Here is a 22,616-nt window from a genome sequence, read left to right as displayed (position 1 = left end):
TCCTAATCTGGCTCTGACTCATCATTCTGGGACGATTTCACATTATTTACTTTATATTATTAATACCTAAGACTTTAATACACAACTTTTCAAATCCAAACCCCACATAAAATATCCTAATGCTTAAATGTAAATATTATCTCTATACATTTTCAATTTGTGATAATTTTTTTTATCAGATTAAGACTTCTAATTTATCAAAAACCATTTTTGTTGTTGTCTTTTTATTGATGTTATTTTTCCAAGCTACAGACCTGAAAGTTTCTCTCTGTAAAAATCTGCAATACTGAAATTACTTTTTTTCTATATTTAATGTAATTCCACAAGAAATGTACGGAGCGAAGTACATGGTGAGTTGGAGAGGGCAGTTAGACCGTTTTTCTTGGATTCTTTGAATACTGTACATTTGAGTAGATGAAAAATTATTTTTCTTTAGTATCAATATACTCTAATGCTGCTACAGATATGTGTAATTTCAGCCCAAGAGCTAGGACTTAATTTCATTCCATTGTCTTTCTCATGAGAATGGCTGCTAATTATAAAAGATTTAACTACTATTTTAATTCAGCTTTGAATATTCCAAAACCACAAAGTTTCTACTTTATTCCACTCTTCAAAACATGTTCATATGCTACTCCATTCTGTCCTTCCAGTGTGACTTATGGATACCCATGTCTTCATATTAGACATATGCCCTCAAACTGGAAATTACTCTGTATCTATTTTGTATTACATTTCCTATGTACATGCATCCCATATTCCTTTTTACTCTGAATAGAATTTAAGCCCCTTGGGGGGACTTAACACAGTGTCTGGCACATAGTAGGTGCTGAGCACTTAACACAGTCCCTGGCATTTAGTAAATGCTTATTGAATTGAAATAAATATCCTGTGTGGTGCTTCTGAGTTGATTCAACTGCCATGGAAGAATAAGCTTATTTAAGATTCTGAATCTGTTACCTTTACCAGCTGTTCTTGTTGACATTCCCACTCTCGAATTTCTTGGTCGAGAACCACTGCTACGTGCTGTGGTTGGCTCCTACATTTACTACAGATCCCACGCTGAGTTAGTTCATCACACACAGGACAGTGTAAGGTACAGAAATATTATGAGATGGTGCCTTTTTGGCCTTCATGTTCACTGTGGGAGGAGGTGGTGACTTTCTGGATCTGGAAACAGATAAATTCAGAAATGAATAAAACTCCACCAGTTTCACTAGGGAGACCAATAGTTCTAGTCCTAGTTACCAATTTACCAAAGTCATGGCAAAAACAGGTTCTGTATATCTCCATTTCTACATCAGCAGTTCTTAAACATTTTGATCTCAGGACCATGTTACAATCAGAAATTATTGAAGTTGCCAAAGAGATTTGGTTTATCTTGGTTGTATCTGTCAATATTTACCATTTTAGATATGAAAACATCTTAGTGTTATCATGAAGATAGCTTTTACCTCATGGTTCCCTGAAACGGGCTTGGGGAACCCTAGACCACATTTTTAGAACCATTCTTCTAGAATAAAATGATTGCTTGTCATTAAACTTTTTGTTTGGAGTATGAAGGCATATGTCACCTTGAAGAGATGGTACACATGGGAGTGCCTGAAAATTTATAGAAGCATAGGAAAGGATATGCCCCTGGAAACAAGAGTAGTAGAGGGTATGTAATAATTTTCAGGCTCTTTCCTAGGGAGTGAGGGACAAAGGTTAATGCATTATATTTTAAGAATTATAATGGGTTAATCCCACTATATTTTTAATTTTAATTAGCAGTATTGTATTGCCATACAACTTGCTTGTATATAATTAACACTATGTAATACATAATATATAATACAATAATTAATATTGCATTTACTTTTCTTATAGTTGAAAATAACATTATACTAATATTACTTCATATCCTTCTTTGAGTATTTCTTAGGCCTCTAACCAAATGCTTGCAGGTGAGTTTTAGGTCAATCTTCCACAAATGCCATCGGTTTTACATGCATGATAGTGATACGCTTGAAAGAAACATTGCTGAAAATTAAGTGTCCGCCAGAGCAAGGTGAATTGAAGCAATCATCCATACCTCTTATTGATTAGTAAGATTATGAAGGATGACTACCTCAAATTTTCTGCCATACGACCCCAAACAAAACTTTCACTTTTATTATACTTTAGACTGAAAACCTAAGCAGTTAAAGTAGAACAAGATTTAGGTTAAACGTTGGCCTGTTTCATTGTAGCTACTTACTGTAATTTGAGCTCATGCACCCTAATAATTATTAGAATCCTGGGTCTTAGAGGTATAGTCAACCCACAGACATTTTCTAACCCAACTGACATGGAATAATTGACATGGTCTCATCCATTACTTAAAAAGACCAAACCCTGCTGTAGTTCTAAGAAAAATCATCTCATGTGTTACATTAGTGAAATGCTATGAAAAAATATTTCATTATAATGGTGAGTACATCAGTTAAGGTTGAGTCTCCTTTTCCAAAAACCTATGCTGCATGAGATCTTTTTCCGTCACAGTACTTTACAATAAATACAATATATTATGCCCATTTTAAAGGCATTTTCTTATTCCTATATTCATATTTTCTATTGCTAAAAACTTTATGTATAGCTATCCAGTAGTTAAGTCTTTCTCATTCAGTGAATCTGTTTTTTTTTTCTACCATTTCAGTCATCAAGGGAACCTGGAAGAACCTGAAAAGGGGTTTATAGAAAATTCTAGCTTTCCTTTTTTAAGCAACTCGGATGTGCCAGTATTTTCCTTTACATGATCAGAATCCATTAGAATTTGTAAAATGCTTATATGCTCATGCTTTTATTGTAATTTCAGATAAACATCACTTTCATTTTTATAAGAACTTCTAAAGGTGAAATCCTTTTCTAGTAGCATATGAATAATACTTGGATACACTTACCCTTGGTAATTCATGGTACCAACTGAAGACATCAATACCAATAAGTGAGAATATTCTTGCCAGGGGTGGAAGGATCTGCTTTGTAATATAATAGGTTGCATTCAGCCTTAGGCTGGAGTCTTGTAGGACCTCAACTGGCCGCCTTACCAACTGGATTAGAGGTACCCCTGGTAGGCCATACACGATGACATATGGTACTCTCTCTCCCACTCGTGGCTCAGAGCGTCGATCATGAGCAAGCATTTTCCTATTTAAAAGAATATACAAATGTATATACCTGACTCGCAAAAAAGTAATGAATTTAAATAAGGATATTACAACAAAATGTGAAGGTGTGGTATCCTACAAATGCAAGCCTCTGCTGGTGCAACCTCCCAAGTCAGAAATATAACTGTTTAAAGAATTTACACAATGAACTTGGAAGTAATTTGGGCTTCTTCCTTTGCACCAACTAGTTCTTACTGATACTAGGTAGTATCCTAACCCTTTGGGGATTACTCCCTATGCACAGATGACTCAAAATCCTCCAACAGCTCCCAATTACCTACTGAATAATATTCCCACTTTTGTTTCACATTCAAGGAATGTCACTCTCATGTTTTGGCTTCACTGTAGTCATCCTTTATCTCTTATCTTTTCCTCCTAGATAATCTATATGCTCCAGCCAAATTAGACTTTTATCACAATGTCCTCTAGTTCAAAAGTGCCATCAATACCTCTGTCCTTTAAAACCCAACTGTAATACAGGGGAAAGAGCACTGATTTGGAACTGGAAGGCTTGGCTCACATTCTGGCTTTGACAATGACTGCTTTTGTGATCTGGGGTAGGACACTTACCTCAGGACCTTCAGCTTGCTCATTTGTAAAGTGACAGGGCTGGACATGATCAGTGGTTCTTAAAGTGTGGTCCAGGAACCCCTGGAGATCCTTGAGGCCAAAACTATTTTCCTAGGGCAGTGAGGTGGTGCAGTGGACAGAGCACTAAGCCTGGAGTCAGGAGGGCCTGAGTTCAAATGTTGGCCTCAGACATTTGTTAGCTGTGTGACCCTGGGCAAGTCACTTAACACCAACTGCCCCCCCTCCCAAAAAACCAACCAAAAATTATTTTTTTTAATCCTACTAAGATCTTTTAATTTTGAATATAGTTAAATATTGATAGATAAAACCACACAGACAAAAGCTCTTTAGGATCCTCAGTCTTTTAAAGGGGGTCTTGAAACCAAAGAGCTTCAGAACCTCTGGACTAGATGCTTCCTAAGGTCTCTTTCAGCTCAAGATTCTACATCCCAGCCAAGTTTTTTCCTGAAAAAAAAGTCTCTGACCAAAGTCATTAGTGACTTTTTCCCTCAAGGCTTCACATAGTACTACTCTATACTCTTCATATGCATTTATCATGAATTATTCTGTGCTATAGAAGGTACTTTAATGTTTTTTGGATATGAATCTGTTGAAGGGCATCTTGTTGTTTCAGTAATGTCTGACCCTTTACGATCCCATTTGGGGTTTTCTTGGCAAAGATACTGGAGGGGTTTGCCATTTCCTTCTCCAGCTCATTTTACAAATGAGGAAACTGAGGCAAAAGGGTTAGGTGACTTGCCCAGGGTCACACAGCTATTAAGTATCTGAGGCCCCATGTGAACTTAGGATGATGAGCCTTCCTGACCTCAGACCTGGTACTCCACCTACTGTGCCACCCAGCTGCTCCTGTTGAAAGGCATGGCGGTCTGCAAAATAAAGCTCTTAAGAAATCAGAGTTTACAGTATCAATTGGCTTAAAACATGTTATTCAATGTCAATGAGAATTACTATAATTGGAAGTTACAAAAACAATAGCATAATTATAAATGTCAAAAGAGAATTTGGCCTGTTTAACCTTCTTGTTGTAAATGCCACATGAGATGATGAATTTAAAGTACTTTGTATACCTTACTTTACATGTGTATGTGTGCATATAAATGTACATATATATATATACACATATACACACACATATATATATACACACATATATACATGCACATGTAAATGTCAGGGTTTTTTTTCCTTCTTATTTCAGAAAGCTATGCAACCTTCTCAAATGCCTTAGTAGGCATTTGAGGCAATTGTAGGCAATTGATCTATGCATCAGAGAAAGCTTCAAAATGGTCAAGCTATGTTGTTGTGAAGCATATAAAAGTAAGAGATTCTACATTAGCCTATAAAGTACTTCCATTCTAATTCAGAAAGTCAGTTTGCCAATAGGAACACAAAAAGGGTGACACTGTTGAGAGGCCACCTATCCAATGCTTTTCCAGACCTTATAAAGAAAGTGAATGTAGAGGTAGTGTGGGAAGCTATTTCCTTTTTTGGGGACACAAGCGAAAGGGTGAGAGGATATTTCTACTTGTGCTTTTGGATACTTGCTGTGAAACACTAACCTCTAGACAGGATCTCTACTCATTTATTTAGGGCCTGTGAGAAATACTTGGTACTGAACTCAGTAGGTATATGACACTGTCTTCTGAGATAAATAGTAATGGCTGTTTAACCCTTGCCATGTATAATGATTACCTTGTAAGCTCAAGAGCTGGCACACAGGCTCCAGGTTTGTAAGAGGAACTCCCTCTGTATTCCTTTGCACAGATAACATCTTGTAGGCTGGCCTTCCCTTCTAGTAGCTTAATACATTGCCACTGAGCATACTGTTTAATCTCACTTATATCTCTTGCTTCAAATAGCAGCTTGATAGAACGCTCAAGTATCTTAAAAAGAAGATAAATGTGTTATGACACCATTTCATACTTTTAGTTAGGGGTATATTCTTCATACACTATATATCAATTATAATTTTAACTCCTCAGTAAGTTGTCAAGTTGCTTAAGTAGTATAACAATACACACTATCTGTATTAAAAATTATTAGATTTTGAAAATTCTTTTTTCTTTTCACAGTGACAAAAGTCAACACAAAACTCCTTACACAAATCATCATGGAATGGGATTTCTGTCAGAAATTTTCAGTGTGATCAGAATCAGAGCCTGAACAATGAAAAGCTCATAGGTTTTTCTAAGAGAGCTGACATAACGGAGACATAAGAAATCAGGTTTACTTTCATACTTTTGCAAGTCTTCATCTCTCCATCTTTGTACTGATTTTACTTTAATAGAGAAAGGTAGGCAAGGAGTATGTCAAATTTTACCGCCTATTCAGTCTTTGGGCTTTTAGCAATCTTGGCAAGTAAGTGGCAGGTGAAAGCTTCTGAATTGGGCATATGTTTGGTGGAAACTAACTGAATTTATTTTATAAAGAATAATAAAGAGCTCATTGGATATTACTACCCTTTACTGACAGATTAAGTTTAAACCAGTACAAGTGAAAGGTTCTGTGTCTTATTACCAAGTCTTGGGGCCTGTCAGCATTAAAAATATGGACTCATTAATTTATTCAAAATATGTGCACATATACAGAAGGTATGGGGTTGGTTTAGGTTAAGATGTAGGTCTGTGTCCACATAAGAGGAAGAATAGATGATGGTTTTAAACAAAGGGGTTGGATTAGATGGATTTCCAAGGTCCCTTACAACTCTAACATTCTCCCTCTGATATTTAAAGTATCTTTTAGCAACACAGCTCTACTAAGCCGTTGAGCTATATCTCACCTCCACATTAACAAATACAGATGGCTTACAATTTAGTATGCATTTAATGTTTTCATGTACCTTCCTGTGGATAGTACTGCACTCTATTAGAACACCAGTTTAACTTGATTTAGAAGCAGTATTCAGAGACTAAGCTGGGTGGGGGAAAAACTCAATAGAAATTCAGATTTAAAATGGTTGAGGAATTGCAAAGTTTTAATTGCTGTAGCATAGAAATCTTATTTTTATCTGCTAATGAAATGCAAATACAATCAGCTATCAATTATTTGGGGCCTGAGAATGTTTTAGGCCCCTATATTTTCTTCTTTCCTCCTTTCTGGCAACATTTTAGACATTTTACTATTCATTGATCCATTAGAGCATGAGCGGTGAAATATAGAGTTGTTTTGCCATTCTTCAGCAGCTCTAGTAAAAGATGAGGTGTGGTCAATTATGAAACACTTCTTACACAAATAAAGTCAGATGTAATTAAATGGAATAACATCAATTGCTTGGGGTTAGGCCAAGCTAATACAATAAAAATGACAATTTTACCTAAATTAATTTACTTATTCAGTGCCATACCAATCGAACGCCAAAAAATTATTTTACAGAGCTGGATAAAATAATAACAACATTCATCTGGAAGAACAAAAAGTCCAGAATATCAAGGGAATTAATGAAAAGAAATGCTAGGGAAGGTGGCCTAGCCATACCAGATACTATATGTACTATATAGCAGCAGTCCTCAAAACTACCTGGTGCTGGCTAAGAAACAGAGTGGTAGATCAGTGGAATAGGTTAGATACACAAGACACTGAAGTTACAGCCTATAGAATTATATTCTTTGATAAATCCAAAAAATGCAGCTTCTGGGTTAAGAATTCACTATTTCACAAAAACTGCTGGGAAAATTAGAAAATAGTATGGCAGAAACTGGGCATAGACCCATATCTTACACCATATACCAAAATAAAGTCAAAATGGGTACATGATTTAGGAATAAAGGCTGATACTATAAGCAGTTTGGGAGAGCAAGAAATAGTTTACCTGTCAGATTTATGGGAAAGGGAAGAATTCATGACCCAACAAGACACAGAGAACATTATAAAATGCAAAATGGATAATTTTGATTATACTAAATTGAAAAATTTTTGTATAAACAAAGCCAATGTAACAAAGATTAGGAGGGAAGCAGAAAGTTGGGAGAAAATCTTTACAACCAATGTCTCTGATAAAGGCCTCATATCTAAAATACATAGGGAACTGAGTCAAATTTATAGGAATACAAGTCATTCCCCAATTGAGAAATGGTTAAAGGATATGGACAGGCAGTTTTCAGAGGAAGAAATTAGATATCTATAGGCATATGAAAAAATGCTCTAAATCACTATTGACTAGAGAAATGAAAATCAAAACAACTCTTAGGTACCACATCTTTCCTGTCAGATTGGCTAACATGACAAAACAGGAAAATGATAAATGCTGGAGAGGATGTGGAAAAATTGGAACATTAATACGTTGTTGGTGGAGTTATGAACAGATCCAGCCATTTTGGAGAGTGATTTTTAACTATGCCCAAAGGGCTATAAAAATGTGCATACCCTTTGACCCAGCAATACTGTTCCTAGGGCTATATCCCAAAGAGATCACACAAGTGAAAAAGGGACCTGTATGTACAAAAATATTTATGGCTGCTCTTTTTGTGGTGGCAAAGAATTGGAAATCAAGGGGATGCCCATCAATTGGGGAATGGCTGAACAAGTTGTGGTATATGAATGTAATGGAATACTCTTGTGCTATAAGAAATGGGGAAGATACAGACTTCATAATAACCTAGAAAGACCTACATGATCCGATGCTGAGTGAGAGGAGCAGAACCAGGAGAACATTATAGATAACCACAGATTCTGTGATGACTAACTTTGATAGACTTGACACTCCTCAGCAATACAAGGCTCAAAGACAGCTCCAAAGGACTCATGATGGAAAAGCTAGCTACATCCAGAGAAAGAACTGTGGAGTCTGAATGCAGATTGAGGCAAACTATTTGCTCTCTTTTTTTTCTCTTTTCTTTTTTGGTTTTGTTTCTTCTCTCTCATGATTCATTCCATTGGTCATAATTCTTCTTCGCAATTTGACTATTGTGTAAATAAGTTTAATGTGAAGGTTTATGTAGAATCTATATCGGACTGCATGGTGTCTTGGGGTAGAGTGAACAAAGGAGGGAAGGGAAGAAAATTTGAAACTCAAGAACATGTAAAACTAAGTGTTTTAAATTTAAAAAAATCCTATTAAAAAAAAGGTGAGGTGTGGGAGAAAATTGAGACAATGGCTAAAATGAAACTTGGATTGCCTATGGAGTGATTCAGTGATCTAGGACGTTCTTGTTACTTAGGACCAAGAACAACAAATGTGGTGGTTTGGCTTTCACAGTCTGCTCTGCCACATCATCTTCAAAAGATGAGAAGCTAGCCAGTGTTTACCTTAGAAACAGCAGGGCAGGAATCTCTTCTCACTGTCTCAATTCCTTTTGCATCAAATACAGGGTCCTTCTGATCCAGTGTTTCATACATGTAACCCACATACTTCTTTTTGGTTTGCAAGACACAGGGCAAACATACCTGCAGAGGAAAACAAAATGCCTTCTTACACTACTCTCTCCACAATGGAGGCCATCTGTTTACAAGTTATGTTTCTATTTTATCAAAAAACTACTTAGTACCTGTGTGACATTGGGCAAGCAAAAGGAGGCTGCTGGACAAAATGACCTTTGAGGTTCCTTCTAGATCTAAGTCTATGACCAATATCTAAGAATATAGATTACAGTCAGATGCACGCACATTAGAATGCCTTATGATCAAATTTTACAAAATAAGCAAGGCAATGACTATTCTAAGGTACTTGGGAAAGCCAGTTAATGCAACATTTTAAAGGTTAAATCCAAGTATCAGAATACATTTTCTCCTGTTAGAGAGAAAGATGTATGCTTCCTTTTTGCCAAGGCTCGTTCTCTTCATATAACTCCCTTTGGCTTCCTACAGGACTTTATTCTATAAATTACCCTCTCTCCTGTGCTCCTGCCTTCCTTCCCTCCCTCCCAGTCTCTTCTTACAGATTTGCTTAATTTTCACTTAACTCCCCACTCCTTTCTTCCCCTCCCCCATATTCCCTCAGCTCTATCACTGTCTTCAGGCTACTGTGCTGTCACGCTCCATACTGTTCACCAAACTTGTCCAAACAATACTCTATACTTGTTGCCTTCTTTTCCTCAAATACCTACCCTCGGCCCCTTGAAATCCGACTTTTGGCCTCTCATGAGACTGAAACTGCTTTCCCAAAGGCCACCAATGACCATCTAATCGTTAAACTCAATTGGCTTTTTGTATAACTGGACTTCTCTGTAGCATCTAACATTGCTGATCAGCCCCTTCTTTAACCTCTTTCTTCCTGTGGCTTCCCTGACGTTCTTCTTCTTGTCTTCCTGCATTTTAAAATCACCATTTCTATGTACCTTTCTATACATTATTTTTTCTTTCTGCCTCTCAAATGTGGGTGTTTCCTCAAGATTATTATGTCCTTAGGAACTTTTCGCGACTCTATATTTTTTCTTCCCCAGAGATCTTAATCGCTTCTATGGCTTCAAATATCACTTTTTTGGGTGGGTAATCCCCATATCTTTAGCTCCATCACTGGCTTTTCCTCTAATATCCAATTCTACATTTACAGTAGTTTGCTGAACATTTTCATTTACATTTCTGTCCTACACTTCAAACCCAACATGTACAAAATTGAACTCATCAATGCATAAAGCAGCTCCTCCATCATTACTGCCCCATTTCTATTAATTGTCCTAGTTAATTTGGCTCAAAGCTTGAGGGTAATCTTTGGTTTCTCCCTCTTCTTCATTCCTGCCATTCAATTAATCACTGTGTCCTGCTGATTCTTCCTTAGAAATGTCTTCTCCATTTGTTCCTTTCATTTTAACTGTATTGCCATCACCCCAGTTCAGATTCTTATCCCTTGATTCCAGGAATATACTGATTGCCTCCTAACTGGCTTTCCTAGCTCCTGTGTGGTTACTTATTCTGATCCATGCTACCATCATGACAGGCTTCCACATGTGTTGCTTTGAACATGTCACTCCCTCGATCAATAGTTCATTTTTAATGGCTCTCCACTGACAATAAGCAAATTCCTTGGTCTGGCCTTCTCATACTCCTTATCCCCCACAATCTGGCCACAAACAGGTAACCTTCCTAGTCTTGTCTCCCATTCTTCCTCCACAGCAACTATAGCCTATTTGGAGTATTTGCTCTTCTCCAATGCATAGTGCTTTCTTGCTTTTACTCATAGTTCGTCTTCTTCCTGAAATACCTTTTGCCTAGGCAGACCTTTCCCAAGCAGTGGCAGTAATGATTTCAGTCCATTTCAGGCTACTGAAATCCCAGCCACCCCTGAGGGCCCAAGTCCCTTTCCATCTCTTTTATGATGTATTCCCCAATAACCTCAGCCTGCTGTGATCTGTGATTCCCCTTCCCTGTTTGTACTTTGTATTTTCTGTACATCACTAGCACGGCACTTATCACATATTGTCCTATAAAGTAATCACTTGAATGTATATATATCTGTTTCTAGATTGTATGGTCCTTGCGAGCAGGGAGTGCCACTTTTTCCTCTGTGTTGTGTAAACCTTAAGGTGCTATATAAACATGAGCTATTATAGTTCAGTGCTCAATAGCTTTAATACTATAATGAGATTTTTGCCTACATAAAAGCACCACTGAAATAATGAAGAGAAAAACTGTATTAAGAACATCAATTTTAAAAGGGTTTAAAAATTTTAGAGACATATAAAATTGATCCTGAAATTAGGTCTATTAAATTAGAAATCTTGTTCATGTGGGAATATTAGTGCTGCATTAAAATAGATTTCTTCTTACCTTTTCAAACTTCAATTTTACTGGTTTAGTGTTGGTAGCAGGAACAGCTTCAGCAATCTCCTGATCAGTTTTAAAAGACTGTTCCTTAGTGGCTCCTTTCAGTAGTGCAAATATACTAAGGGCATTAAAAGATAGTAATACAATTAGGAAATAACTGTTAGGAAATATCTTCTTGAAAACAACATTCCTGAATAATAGATCTCCCAACTTTCCTATTCTTCATTAGCTTCTCCCATATATGAACTTTAATGCTTAATCATGTCTTTCCTTCCTGCTCATGGTCCTGCTCATCACTCTTTGGTTATAGATCTTCGAGACAACCGATATTTCTATTTCAACCACACAAAGGTCAGTGGAGAGTCATTAAGTACAAAGTTAAGGCTTTAGATATACATAGTTAAGAATCATAAAGATAACTAAATATGGGGGAATAGGAATGACTAGGCAGAAAAGGTATGAGTCCAAGGTCATGGATAAAAACTAGTAATAGAAAATCAGTCCCCCATTAGAAATAGAAGTGAACTTTACTCTTTCTGTATCACATCATATTTATAATCCATGGTATGGACTTGGGAGGCATGTAGTAGATTACATAGATAAACTTAAGGATAAATCTCAGTTGTATAATAAACTGTATCGTATCAAATTAAAATGCCAAGTAATCTATCAGTAGGAATAGATAGCATTTAAAACAAAGCACCAGGATAAGTTTTTTAATGTTTGGGAGATAAACCTCTTGCATTAATTGAATTATTATAATACTAGAACCCAAATGGATTTTTGTTGGCTTAAAAGATTTGGGGAACTGATAAAGCCCCTTCTTTTACTTTGACATACTCCATGGCTAAACGAATTAGGTGACTGCTGCCTGTTAGTTAAGCAATGGTTAGGAGGGATATTAAAGAAAGAGATGTCAGGATCTGATTTCACTTTGGAAACAAAAGTTATTGACTTGATCTAAATTCTATACTTCATTAATCATATAGAATGGAGTTTGAAATGGTGAAATCTATCTAACCTAAAGCTGGGCTGTCTCCTGAAGGGCTGAAGTTTTCTCAGCATCTCATTTTCCAAGTTTGTGTGCAGCTCATTATAGGAGACCAAGCTATCAGTTTAGCTCTAAAGAGATGAATTAACATCTTCTTCTTCTTCTCCTTCTTCTTCTCCTTCTCCTCCCCCTGCTTCTTTTTCTTCTTCCCAGGATAAAATATCATTTTAAGTTTATTTCTTATGTAAGAGCAATGTCATGTTAAATCCTTAACTGCATCAAGTATCCTTAGCCACTTAAGTATTTGTAAAGTTATTCCCTCTGCTCAAATGAGGGACCTTTTCTTTCTCCCTGATTTGCACCAGTTTCCTTATATTTCTGTTTATCTTAATGCTGTTTTTAGTATTTTTCATTGTTTCAACTGGTGACCAAGCTACGGGGAAAAGTTTGAGGACAACTTTTCACATAGAAAACTTATATCTGGACAAATGTGTTATTTGAATAGTTTTTTTTTCTTTGCATGCTCTTCCCCCTGAAAACTTTGTTGATAATGATCCTAAGTAAACTTTTAATTATTAAAGCACTAACAGATGCTTTCTCTTGTGGTCTTCTAATTAAGGGAATTCCTCCTTTTCCCAAAACAAAACACCAGAGGTAGTGCCATTTTACTACATACCAAAGTAACTCCATAGTGGACACTGTATTTCAGTACCTATCGACCTCAATAGGACCCAAGGAACATTCTTCATTTCCTTTTCTCTTTCAAATTCCCCCCTTCCTCGATGGGCAAACCTGATTTCAGTCTCATGACTATTACTGCCCCTCATGTTCTCTCAAAAATTTCTGGTATGAGAGCTTTCAGGTTAAACCTTCTGCTAATGTGGGGAATACCTCCCCGCAACAGTGTGTCCTCCCCTGTAATAGACTGCCTATACACACTGAGGTTTTACTTTCCTCTTAAATAATCTGTACTTGTTGTTCATAGTGAGGCAGCTAGTCTGTGACATAGGTTACAATAATCACTGTGAAGGGACACATTCACAGGAGTAATGATGGTTCACTGCAAATGGTTTTAGAAATGGAAGTGAGAATTGACCTTAGATGAACCAGATACATATTGTAACCTATTTCTGACTTCTGAAAGCTTACAAAAAATCTGAAAATTCTCCAATCCAAATATGTTTTTAACTCAAACACAGTTTTTTTTAGGAACCACAATCTGAATTTTGTCTGGCATATGAAAATCAGTGCCTCTTCTCTTGGACACAGCTTAGCTTTAAGTTACTGTAGACTACTCTGTAGATATCCAGTGTGGTCAGTGACTAGACTCACTCATGAAGGACCCCCAATCTGGTAGCCTTTGATTATGACATTTACAATGATCCCAGATAAAGAAAGGTATGAGATCATATAGTGTCTCTTGAAAATTAAGATGGCTGTGAATTGTGTGACAAGGGACCTGAACATTATGTCACATCTTCAAATGCCATGAAAACTCTTTATAGGATGACAAAAATATTATGATTTAATGGAATCCTTAAAAACAAAGGACATTTCAAACCCTATGTGTTATATCTCCAAGTCTAAATAAAAATATTTGTAGTAGGTATCAATATTGGCAACTTTTAAAATTAAAATATACAGGGTGTAGGATCATGAGAGGAAGCAGGAAATCATGTACACCTCTTACTTTCATGGACCTATTTCCTATAGCTCTTGGTTAGCACAAAGTTATGTATTGGTCAACCAATCAATATCCTCTTTTCCCAGGCCATAAAATTATATGGCATAAAACCAGTTTAATGGACAGAAGAAGTCACAGTGACACTGGCATTATTAACAGCTTCTGGGAGAATGATTTTCAAGAATAGAAATGTGTTTAAAGAAAACAAGGCAGGCATATGATATAGGCAAATTTGGGGTGTTTCCTGGTAGTTTATTGGTAAGCATAAGATCCCTGTGATATAATTCTCAGAACAATTATTTGCACAAAATTTGGGCTAAACAATAGGTGGTTTTGGAACTTGGTTGAATGTCCAGATCCAAAAAATTGTCAATAATGGTTTGATATCAACTTGGATTTAAGTCTGTAGGGGGGTGGTCTAGGGACATGTGTTTGGTCTTATTCTATTTAATCTTGACTAGGATAAAAGGTGATCATATTATAGATTTTAAGCTGAAAGAAATTTTAGAAATTCAATCTATACCCTTTCATTTTTACAGAATTGGAAACTGAGATTCAGAGAAGCTAGAAATGACTTACCCAAGGTCACAGGTCAGCAAATGTCACAAATCAGTTCCAAACACAGGTCCTGATTCCACACATAGTGCTCCTGTCATTGCACTGTGCTGCCATGCCACTCCAGTTTGCAAATGATGCAATGTGGGAAGGAGAGCTACTGAGTGCATGAAAGTCAAAATGCAAAAATATGTTCACAGGCCAGAATGCTGAGTCAAATTGAATAAGATGAAATTTAATAGAGATTAATGTAAAACTGGAGTTCTTAACATTTTTTCTTTCCTGGGCCATTGGGCAGTCTGGGGAAGCCTATAGACACCTCAGAATAATGTTTTTAAATGAATAAAATACAATACATGGAATTATAAAGGAAAGCAATTATTATGGAAGTACAGTTATCAAAATACTAAAAAACAAAAACCAAGTTCGTGGATCCACTGAAGTTTATTCACGGATTCCAAAGAAGGCTAAGAAGCTCTGATATAAAGTATGACTCAAGGTCAAAAAATCTACTTCACAAGTATAGGATGGCGAGAATGGCACAGCTAATCATCAGTTAATCTGAAAAAGATGTGGAGATTTCAGTGGCTGAAACTAAGCTTCATGCTATCAGCATGATACAGGAGACAAAATAAACAAATAAAAAACAAAAAACTAAAGAGAACTTAGATGATAGCAAAAAAAAAAAACCCAAAAAACCAGAAGCACAGGGCCTCAGAGGGGGAAGTATTAGTCTCACCCCTGTGGGACCCACTGTGCCCTGGTCAGCTCACTTCTGGGATGCTGTCTCAGTTTTGGGCACCACATGTGAGGAATGATACTGACAAGATGGAGAAAGAAAAGAGAAAGGCAAGCAGGATGGTAAAAGGCCTTAATATCAGACCACACAAAGATGGTGTGATGGAATTGGGGATATTTAGCCTGAGGAAGAAAAGATATGGCAGGAACAGGGACTGGGGGAAACAGGGATACATCTTATTCTAGTTGACTTACCTGAGAATGAAAGCTATCTGAAAATGAAATCCCTTCTTTCCTCTGATACCACCATCACTCTTGGGAGCGACTTCATCATCTCATGCCTGGACTATGTCAATAGCTGTTGGTGGGTCTGTCTGCCTCAAGAGGTCTCTCCCCACTCCAATCCATCCTCCACTCAGCCACTAAAGTGATTTTTCCAAAGTACAGGTCCAGTCACATCACCAAACTACTCAATCAACTTTAGTGGCTCCCTATCACCTCCAGGAACAAATACAAAATCCTTTGGCATTCAAAACCTTTATAACCTGCCCGGCTCCTACCTTTCCAGTCTCCTTATTCCCTGCCATGTACCCTGTGATCCAGTGGCACTGGCTTCCTGGCTGTTCCATGAACAAGATACTCCATCCCTCAGCTCTGAGCATTTTCTTGGTCTGTTTTCCATACCCGAAATGCTTTCTCTCCTCATTCTTTGCCTACTGATTTTACTGGTTTTCTTTAAGTTCCAACTAAAATCCCATCTTCTGGAGGAAGCCTTTTCTAGCTCCTCTTAATTCTAGTATTTTTACCGCTCTTAGCTATTTCCTATTTAATCTGTATGTAACTTGTTTGTATGTATTTGTTTGCTCATTGCCTCCCCAATTAGATGATGAGTTCCTTGAGGGAAAGAGCATTTACCTCTTTTTCTGTTGCTAGTGCTTAGCAAAGTGCCTGGTCACACAGTAGGTGCTTAATAAATGTTTACTGACTGACTAGTATGGGGACAGCATCTGTGAGCAGTGCTGAAAATATGCCTAGTCACTCTGAGAGCCACAAAGCTTGCTTTTGCTCACATGAACTGGGGAGTTCACTTGCTTAGGTGGAAAGGGGAATTCCTATCAAGTGTGTCTGGCATTGTGTCAATGCCAGTGAACCCATTCCAGTCTGCAGGGGTCCAAAAAGAAGACATCATTCTGCCTTATCCAGGCCTTGTTTTGGATGAAAATGGGGGATATGAACTTAGTGGACCAAAGAGTGCAGGTAATAAAGGTTACTTTGAGGAAAAACTATTCTTTCCAGTTCTAGTCATAACCACCTCTTGTATCATTGGATGAAATATCCTAATCACTTTATATTTAAAAAACTGGAAAACAAATAAGAACCCCTCTTTAAGCTTATATTTCACATCCACTCATGTTCTACTCCCCCATTCTTCCAGTGTTCCTTTGCCCCCAAGGGGGGGCAGATGGCTGATGGGCTGGAATTCTTGGTTTGTAGTGCCAAGTTAGGCCCACCTATGCCCTTTGTGTGGAAGGAGACAAGCAAGTGATCCATCAAATGAATACAAAAGGAAAGAAAAGCTTCCCATTTGGAGATTAGCTAAATTAACTGGCTTTAGTGATAGTGACTCAATGTCAATACCATTGTAACCTGAAATAAGCACCCCAGTTACTTCACCTAAACATAAAAAGAAGAGTTAATTCTTTTAGTACAATCTGGTCCAAAGAGTTAATGTTTATAAAACAGTGGATTTCTTGGATCAAAGGTTAATAGGCGTTATCAGCAATAAATAAGCATTATGTTTATGTAATACCTTTCTTCTAAGGGGTTCAAAGCACAAACTATTAAGTTCAGCTGCATATAAAGATTTGTACTTAATACTGCTCCTAATGTAGAATACTTGGAAGAATGAACTTTCCTCATTATATTCAATGATTCAAATTTATCTGTAATTATATTCAATTACTTTGCTATTTATCTAGATAGGCATTCCCATAATATTAGGAAAAACTTGTTACACAAATTGTAAAATTTAATTGTAGCACAATGAATGTAACATACAGGAAGTTTTGAAAGTAATATATTTAAGGATGTAATTTCATTCAAACTGGCATCTCTCTACACCACAAGATTTGTATTTATATTCAAACTCAGGAGAATTACAGGACACCTGAGAACATGATTCACCATGCTCCATGTAACACTTTTGTTGAATCCTAAGAGTTGGAAGGGACCTTGGAGATCAAATAGTTCAATTCTCATTTAACAGACAAGGAAAGAAAGATAAAATGACTCATTTAAAGACTACAAGGCTGGCTGATTAGTGCTTTAGCTAGAATAGTCTGTTCTTTTCACAAAATGTACTAAGGAATTTTCTGAACGATCACTCTCCCTGGCATTCCATGATAATTTCTACTAATATTAGATAAGGATAATGCTGAAATTGAAAAACAGGTGGTAGGAGTTGGTTACTTCTATACTTTTCAGAAGCCATTTTAATATTAGAAGAATTTTTCACAGGAATATACTCCTGCTAATTTAGTATGCTAGAAAATGTACAAAGAAATATTAGATTTAGATCATTAGTGTTTAAGCCTATGCTACATGTGCATCTGTAACCAGAATGGACTTTGTTTTCTTTGAATGACTCAGCTTACCTCATTGAGCTTCCCTGGACACTGGGGCTTGCTTTTCCGGGGCAGAAAGCCCAGCGACCATTCCAGGAATCAGAGAACTTCCTGTGTGATGAGTCATGGGGCTGGCTGAGGGGAGGTGTGTTAACCTGGTCTACGCTAGGGGGAGGGGCCAAGTCAAGAACCAATCGGCCCTGGTCGTTCAGGCGGCGCTTGATGATGTCAAAAACTCTGTAAGAGGGGAGAGGACAGCTTGAAGATCCTCTCTTCCTTTTCCGGTTGGAGCCAGAGACGCCTACAGCCGAAGCTGAGCTGCCAGTAGCAGAGCTGACTGGAGGCCAGTGGGTAATCTTCTTACCGTAGAGGGGAAGCATGTATACGATTTTGCCTTATACCATCTTGCTTCTCTGTGGCCTCCTGGTTACCCTTGTGAGGCGGACTTATTGGGCCTGGAAGCTTTTGATGAAAATATCAAAATGGGGATGCTGGTTTGTGGGCTTGTTACTGTGGAGTGTAAATACATGCTTTAGTTCTCCTGCCTTCTGCCTAGAGAATTCCTTATATCTCTGTGGTTCCAGACCTTTTAGGCACATACGAGATTCTCTTTGAAATCATAAATTCTGCCTTCCTAATATAGCATCCTGGCACATTGTTAATTCTTAGTGTTTACTTTAACCATTATGACAGGACTTGACATTAAAAAACTATATTGCACATTGGAAACATACTAATTAGAAGCATGATAATGAGGCTTCAATGATAAGCAAATTAAGGAGAATATATAAGTTTCCTGTTCCAGTTCTAACACATATTAAATCTGAGATATTGGGAAAAGTTGCCTGATTATATTCTACAAAAAAGGAACATTTTTTGTACTTTTCAGTAGAATTTTTTTTAACACAAAAGGCTGTAACATGCAAATTAAACTTTATAATTCTGCATATTATTTCAAAAGTCACATAAAGAAAGCCTTTCTCATTTTGCAATAAAACTTAAATTAGATTGATGAAATTAGATTGACAATGATTATTGTGAATAGTATCTTAAAAGCTGTTTTCAAGTTGTCTTATAATGAAATTATTAAAGTAACAAAGACTGAAAAAGAATTCCAGTTGAGGATGCCATATAAGGCCATAAATATAATTACATGTTTTGTAGGGATTTAGAGTTGTGGACATGTAGAACAAGTACAGTAATTCCTTTCATTTCTTAAATTCTTTTGTAAAACTTTTTTGAGGTCTGTATAAAATTTAGATTTGTATAAAGTGGTCTTTGAACTGGCAACTCAATTCAATTTACAATTTATATCTACAAAAAGTTTAGTATAAATAGCTAGACTAATAGGGTTTCAAGTGATAAATTTTAGATGTGGTAAGAAGCTAGCTATCAAACGTGTTAATGATGCTTGGATTTCAAAGATCTAAGTGTCAACATATAGTGTTAAAAAGCATTTGTAGCCACCAGAAATATACCAATTGTTTTTGCCAAGTCTAAGTATGATTCACGAATAGGATCAAAGAGTGGCAGCTGCCTTTGTGTTGATCCTGCTACCTTGTGGCAGGCTCCTACTAGGCAAATTTTCATTCACAGTGTTCCCAGATAGATTGAAGAAAAAAAGGGAAACAAGGAAGAAAAATAGGAAACTGTCAAGTAGTCTAAGGACACCCTGAGGAAGGATCTTGGCCTCCTGCTTCCATAACATGTATATCTTTTCTTACTCCTACAGCCCTATGTCCTCCAAAAACAAAATCATGTAAACTTAGTACACTGTTTAAAGCCACAAAACTGCTTTACAGACTGTTTCCTTGGAAAAGCAGCTACATTTCTGCCTCACTTACCTCAATGCATGGCATTCTCCCAGACATATAACCAAATGTGACATTTACTATGGGTTTGAGTCTGAGCTGACATTCATTGAGCATTTGTGAAAGAGCTCTGTCCTGTTTGTATGCTTTTGTAGATTGCTTCACCATGAACTTAATCTTCAAAATTTCTTTCAGCATTCTTGCCAGTACCCCTTTCTGGACAGAAGACTATCATAAAAGAAAAAAATTTAAATACCTTACGTTGTGATGGTTTAAACAATTAAATGGAAAACACAAAGAATAACAAATAGGAAATGCTCTGGAATTGGAAATATGGGGCACAATACAGTGGCTGCAGGACTAGTAGTGTTCAATATAAAATAATTACATTATACTTCTTTTTTGAAGAGGGTTTTGTCCTTAAAGGAGTCTGCAAGTATACATAAAATGTACACAATATTATTATGAACAATGAAGAGCCTCTGAGGGTCTGGAAGGTGGCTTCAAGTGTGCAATAGTTTACATATATTTTAACAAGGGCAAGGGGTAGTTTTATTCAGGAATTTAGGGAAAACCCTCAGTCTTTCATAAAGCAACATAGGATCTAAACCGCTTGTGCCAAACCTTAGTTTTTAAGGTCTCATTCTAATGATCCCACACAGTGATATGTATAGAATACCATTTATCTACTTTAGAAGAATGAAGAGCTGGGTTAACTCTGCTGACATTCAAACCTGCAGTTCCAGGGACTCTAGGTATTTCAAATCTGATGCTTAGATCACTAAGCCATCCCCTCCGGCCTATAGTTATTAGCAATCTGAAAGAGGAGATGAATAGTGAGGTGACAAAATTTGCTGATGCCAAAAAATCATTTGAATTAGTCAAGTCTAGAGAGAATTTATGAAAATTCCAGAAGGAATGAAGAACATGAAACCATACTAGTGGTGAAGATGAGATTTAACAGATACATTCAAAATAATTGTATCAGCAAGGCAATAAACACAACATCAACAAAAATCGCAAATATGCCTATGTAGTTTTATGTCACACAATATGAGAGACTCTCTGTATAGGTAGAAGAAGTAAACCTTTATTCAGACACCGGAGGACCACATCCCATAACCAATAAGTCCAAACCAACCAAGCAGCAACCAACTCCCAAAACGAGTAAGCTCACTTTATCAAAACAGCAAGGAACCTAAAACACAGTATAACAGCGTGGAGCCTCACCATCCCATTAGCCTTGTGCTCCCCTGCTGGGGCCTTCCCACAAACACATTCACAGAACAGCTATCACGCCTGTGTCTACTCTTTCCCTCTAACTGCTCTGAGCATTTCCTGCTCTACCCTTTCCTGTTCCTATTGTTTAGCAAGCTCCTCCCACCACATGTGACTTAGGCTTCCTGTGATGTAAGCAGGTCACGTGGGCCTATTAATGGGTGGGAAAGATCTTCAAATTTAAATTACCATTACGGTAATGTATGTTAATTTTAACCATTCAAACTAAAGGCACAGAAAAATAGTTCCAGAATTATAAAATTGCTCATTTTTCACTTTTTTATAAAAAATCTGCACTGGGTCAAATTACAGGTACACATTTTTAAAAAAACTGTTAGAAAGAGGAAATATGTGATATTCTTAGAAAGGCTGCATAGAACAAAACTCTAGTAAAAGAGATTTTTAAAGAAATCCACTTCTTTGCTTATAAGTAGATCACATTTAAATCAATTCAGGCAATTCTTTCCTTGAAAGTCCCTAAGAAATAATACACCACAAACTGTTTTAGTACTTGCAGTACTAAAAAATGTCAGTTTTTCTTAATTCTTAATACATAAGAATTCCTTATGCTCAACCTACATCACTGAGTTTAGGATGCTCCCACTTCATTGTTTTGCTGAATGAAGCTCCCTTCTGGGCCTGGCTCACCCCTGAGAACTCACATGGCCTTGGAAGCTGACTTAGCCTCTTGAGGCCTCACATTAATTATTCCTGTGCATTGCACAAAGTTGGCACATGACTTTTTTTAATTGAATGGAATTGGACAGAGCTGAGCCAGATGATATCTAAGCATCTAGCCACATTTTAAAACCAATGACTTTATGATTCAGTGAGTGGGGAACAAAGCTTGGAGTTAAATAAAGTACAATACGTCCTAGGGCTACAGGTTCCTATTCTCTAATCATTTGCTTTGCTGTACCAGGGAAAGAGAACTGAAGAGGCACACAAATGAGATTCAGGGTCTCATGAACAAATTCCATTTCTCAAATCTCTCTCATTCTATTTCCTATATCTCTACATGAGGAAAGATGTCTATTTTAAGAATAATTTGTACTTTAAGCCTGCAACAAATAAAAAAATCAAATAATTCCAAGGTAATTTTTAATTTAAATTATAAGCATAAAGAAGAAGTGTCAGGATTGACATTAAATAATTATGTTCATCTTTTATAACTTATCAAGTACCACTTTGTATGTGTATAAATACACTGGATTCCAGTAAAAGGCAATGATCCATAAATTTAGAGTTGAATCCATAAATGATTACTTTCTACTGGAAGGAACAAATTTATCTTTCAAAAAATCTATTCACTACATGTGTGAAATTTAGTGTTATAGTACAGGAAAAAAAGAGTCCTTTTTTAGGTGGCTATTTTAAAGTTACTGCCGAGGTTAGGAGAGCCTTAGACCTTGACTTTTCCTAGCCCTCGCTGAGACACAATGGTCAAGTCAAACCTAG

The 22,616-nt window shown here is 36.8% G+C and overlaps 1 protein-coding gene across 1 annotated transcript in view; it reads right to left on the bottom strand.

The window, feature by feature from the left end:
* Window positions 1-939: 939 nt before the first annotated feature.
* The window catches only part of LOC118857686 (DNA polymerase zeta catalytic subunit-like), a 175,865-nt gene continuing 154,188 nt past the window's right edge, over window positions 940-22,616 (bottom strand). The window contains 4 exon segments of the mRNA XM_036768260.1: window positions 940-1,170; window positions 2,922-3,168; window positions 5,472-5,662; window positions 9,024-9,161. Coding sequence (XP_036624155.1) covers window positions 940-1,170; window positions 2,922-3,168; window positions 5,472-5,662; window positions 9,024-9,161 — 807 coding nt within the window.

Source organism: Trichosurus vulpecula, chromosome 7 (genome assembly GCF_011100635.1).
Source record: "Trichosurus vulpecula isolate mTriVul1 chromosome 7, mTriVul1.pri, whole genome shotgun sequence".
Classification (NCBI taxonomy): domain Eukaryota; kingdom Metazoa; phylum Chordata; class Mammalia; order Diprotodontia; family Phalangeridae; genus Trichosurus; species Trichosurus vulpecula.
The sequence above is the reverse complement of the archived record's forward strand: the minus strand, read 5'-3'. Positions and strand labels throughout refer to the sequence as shown.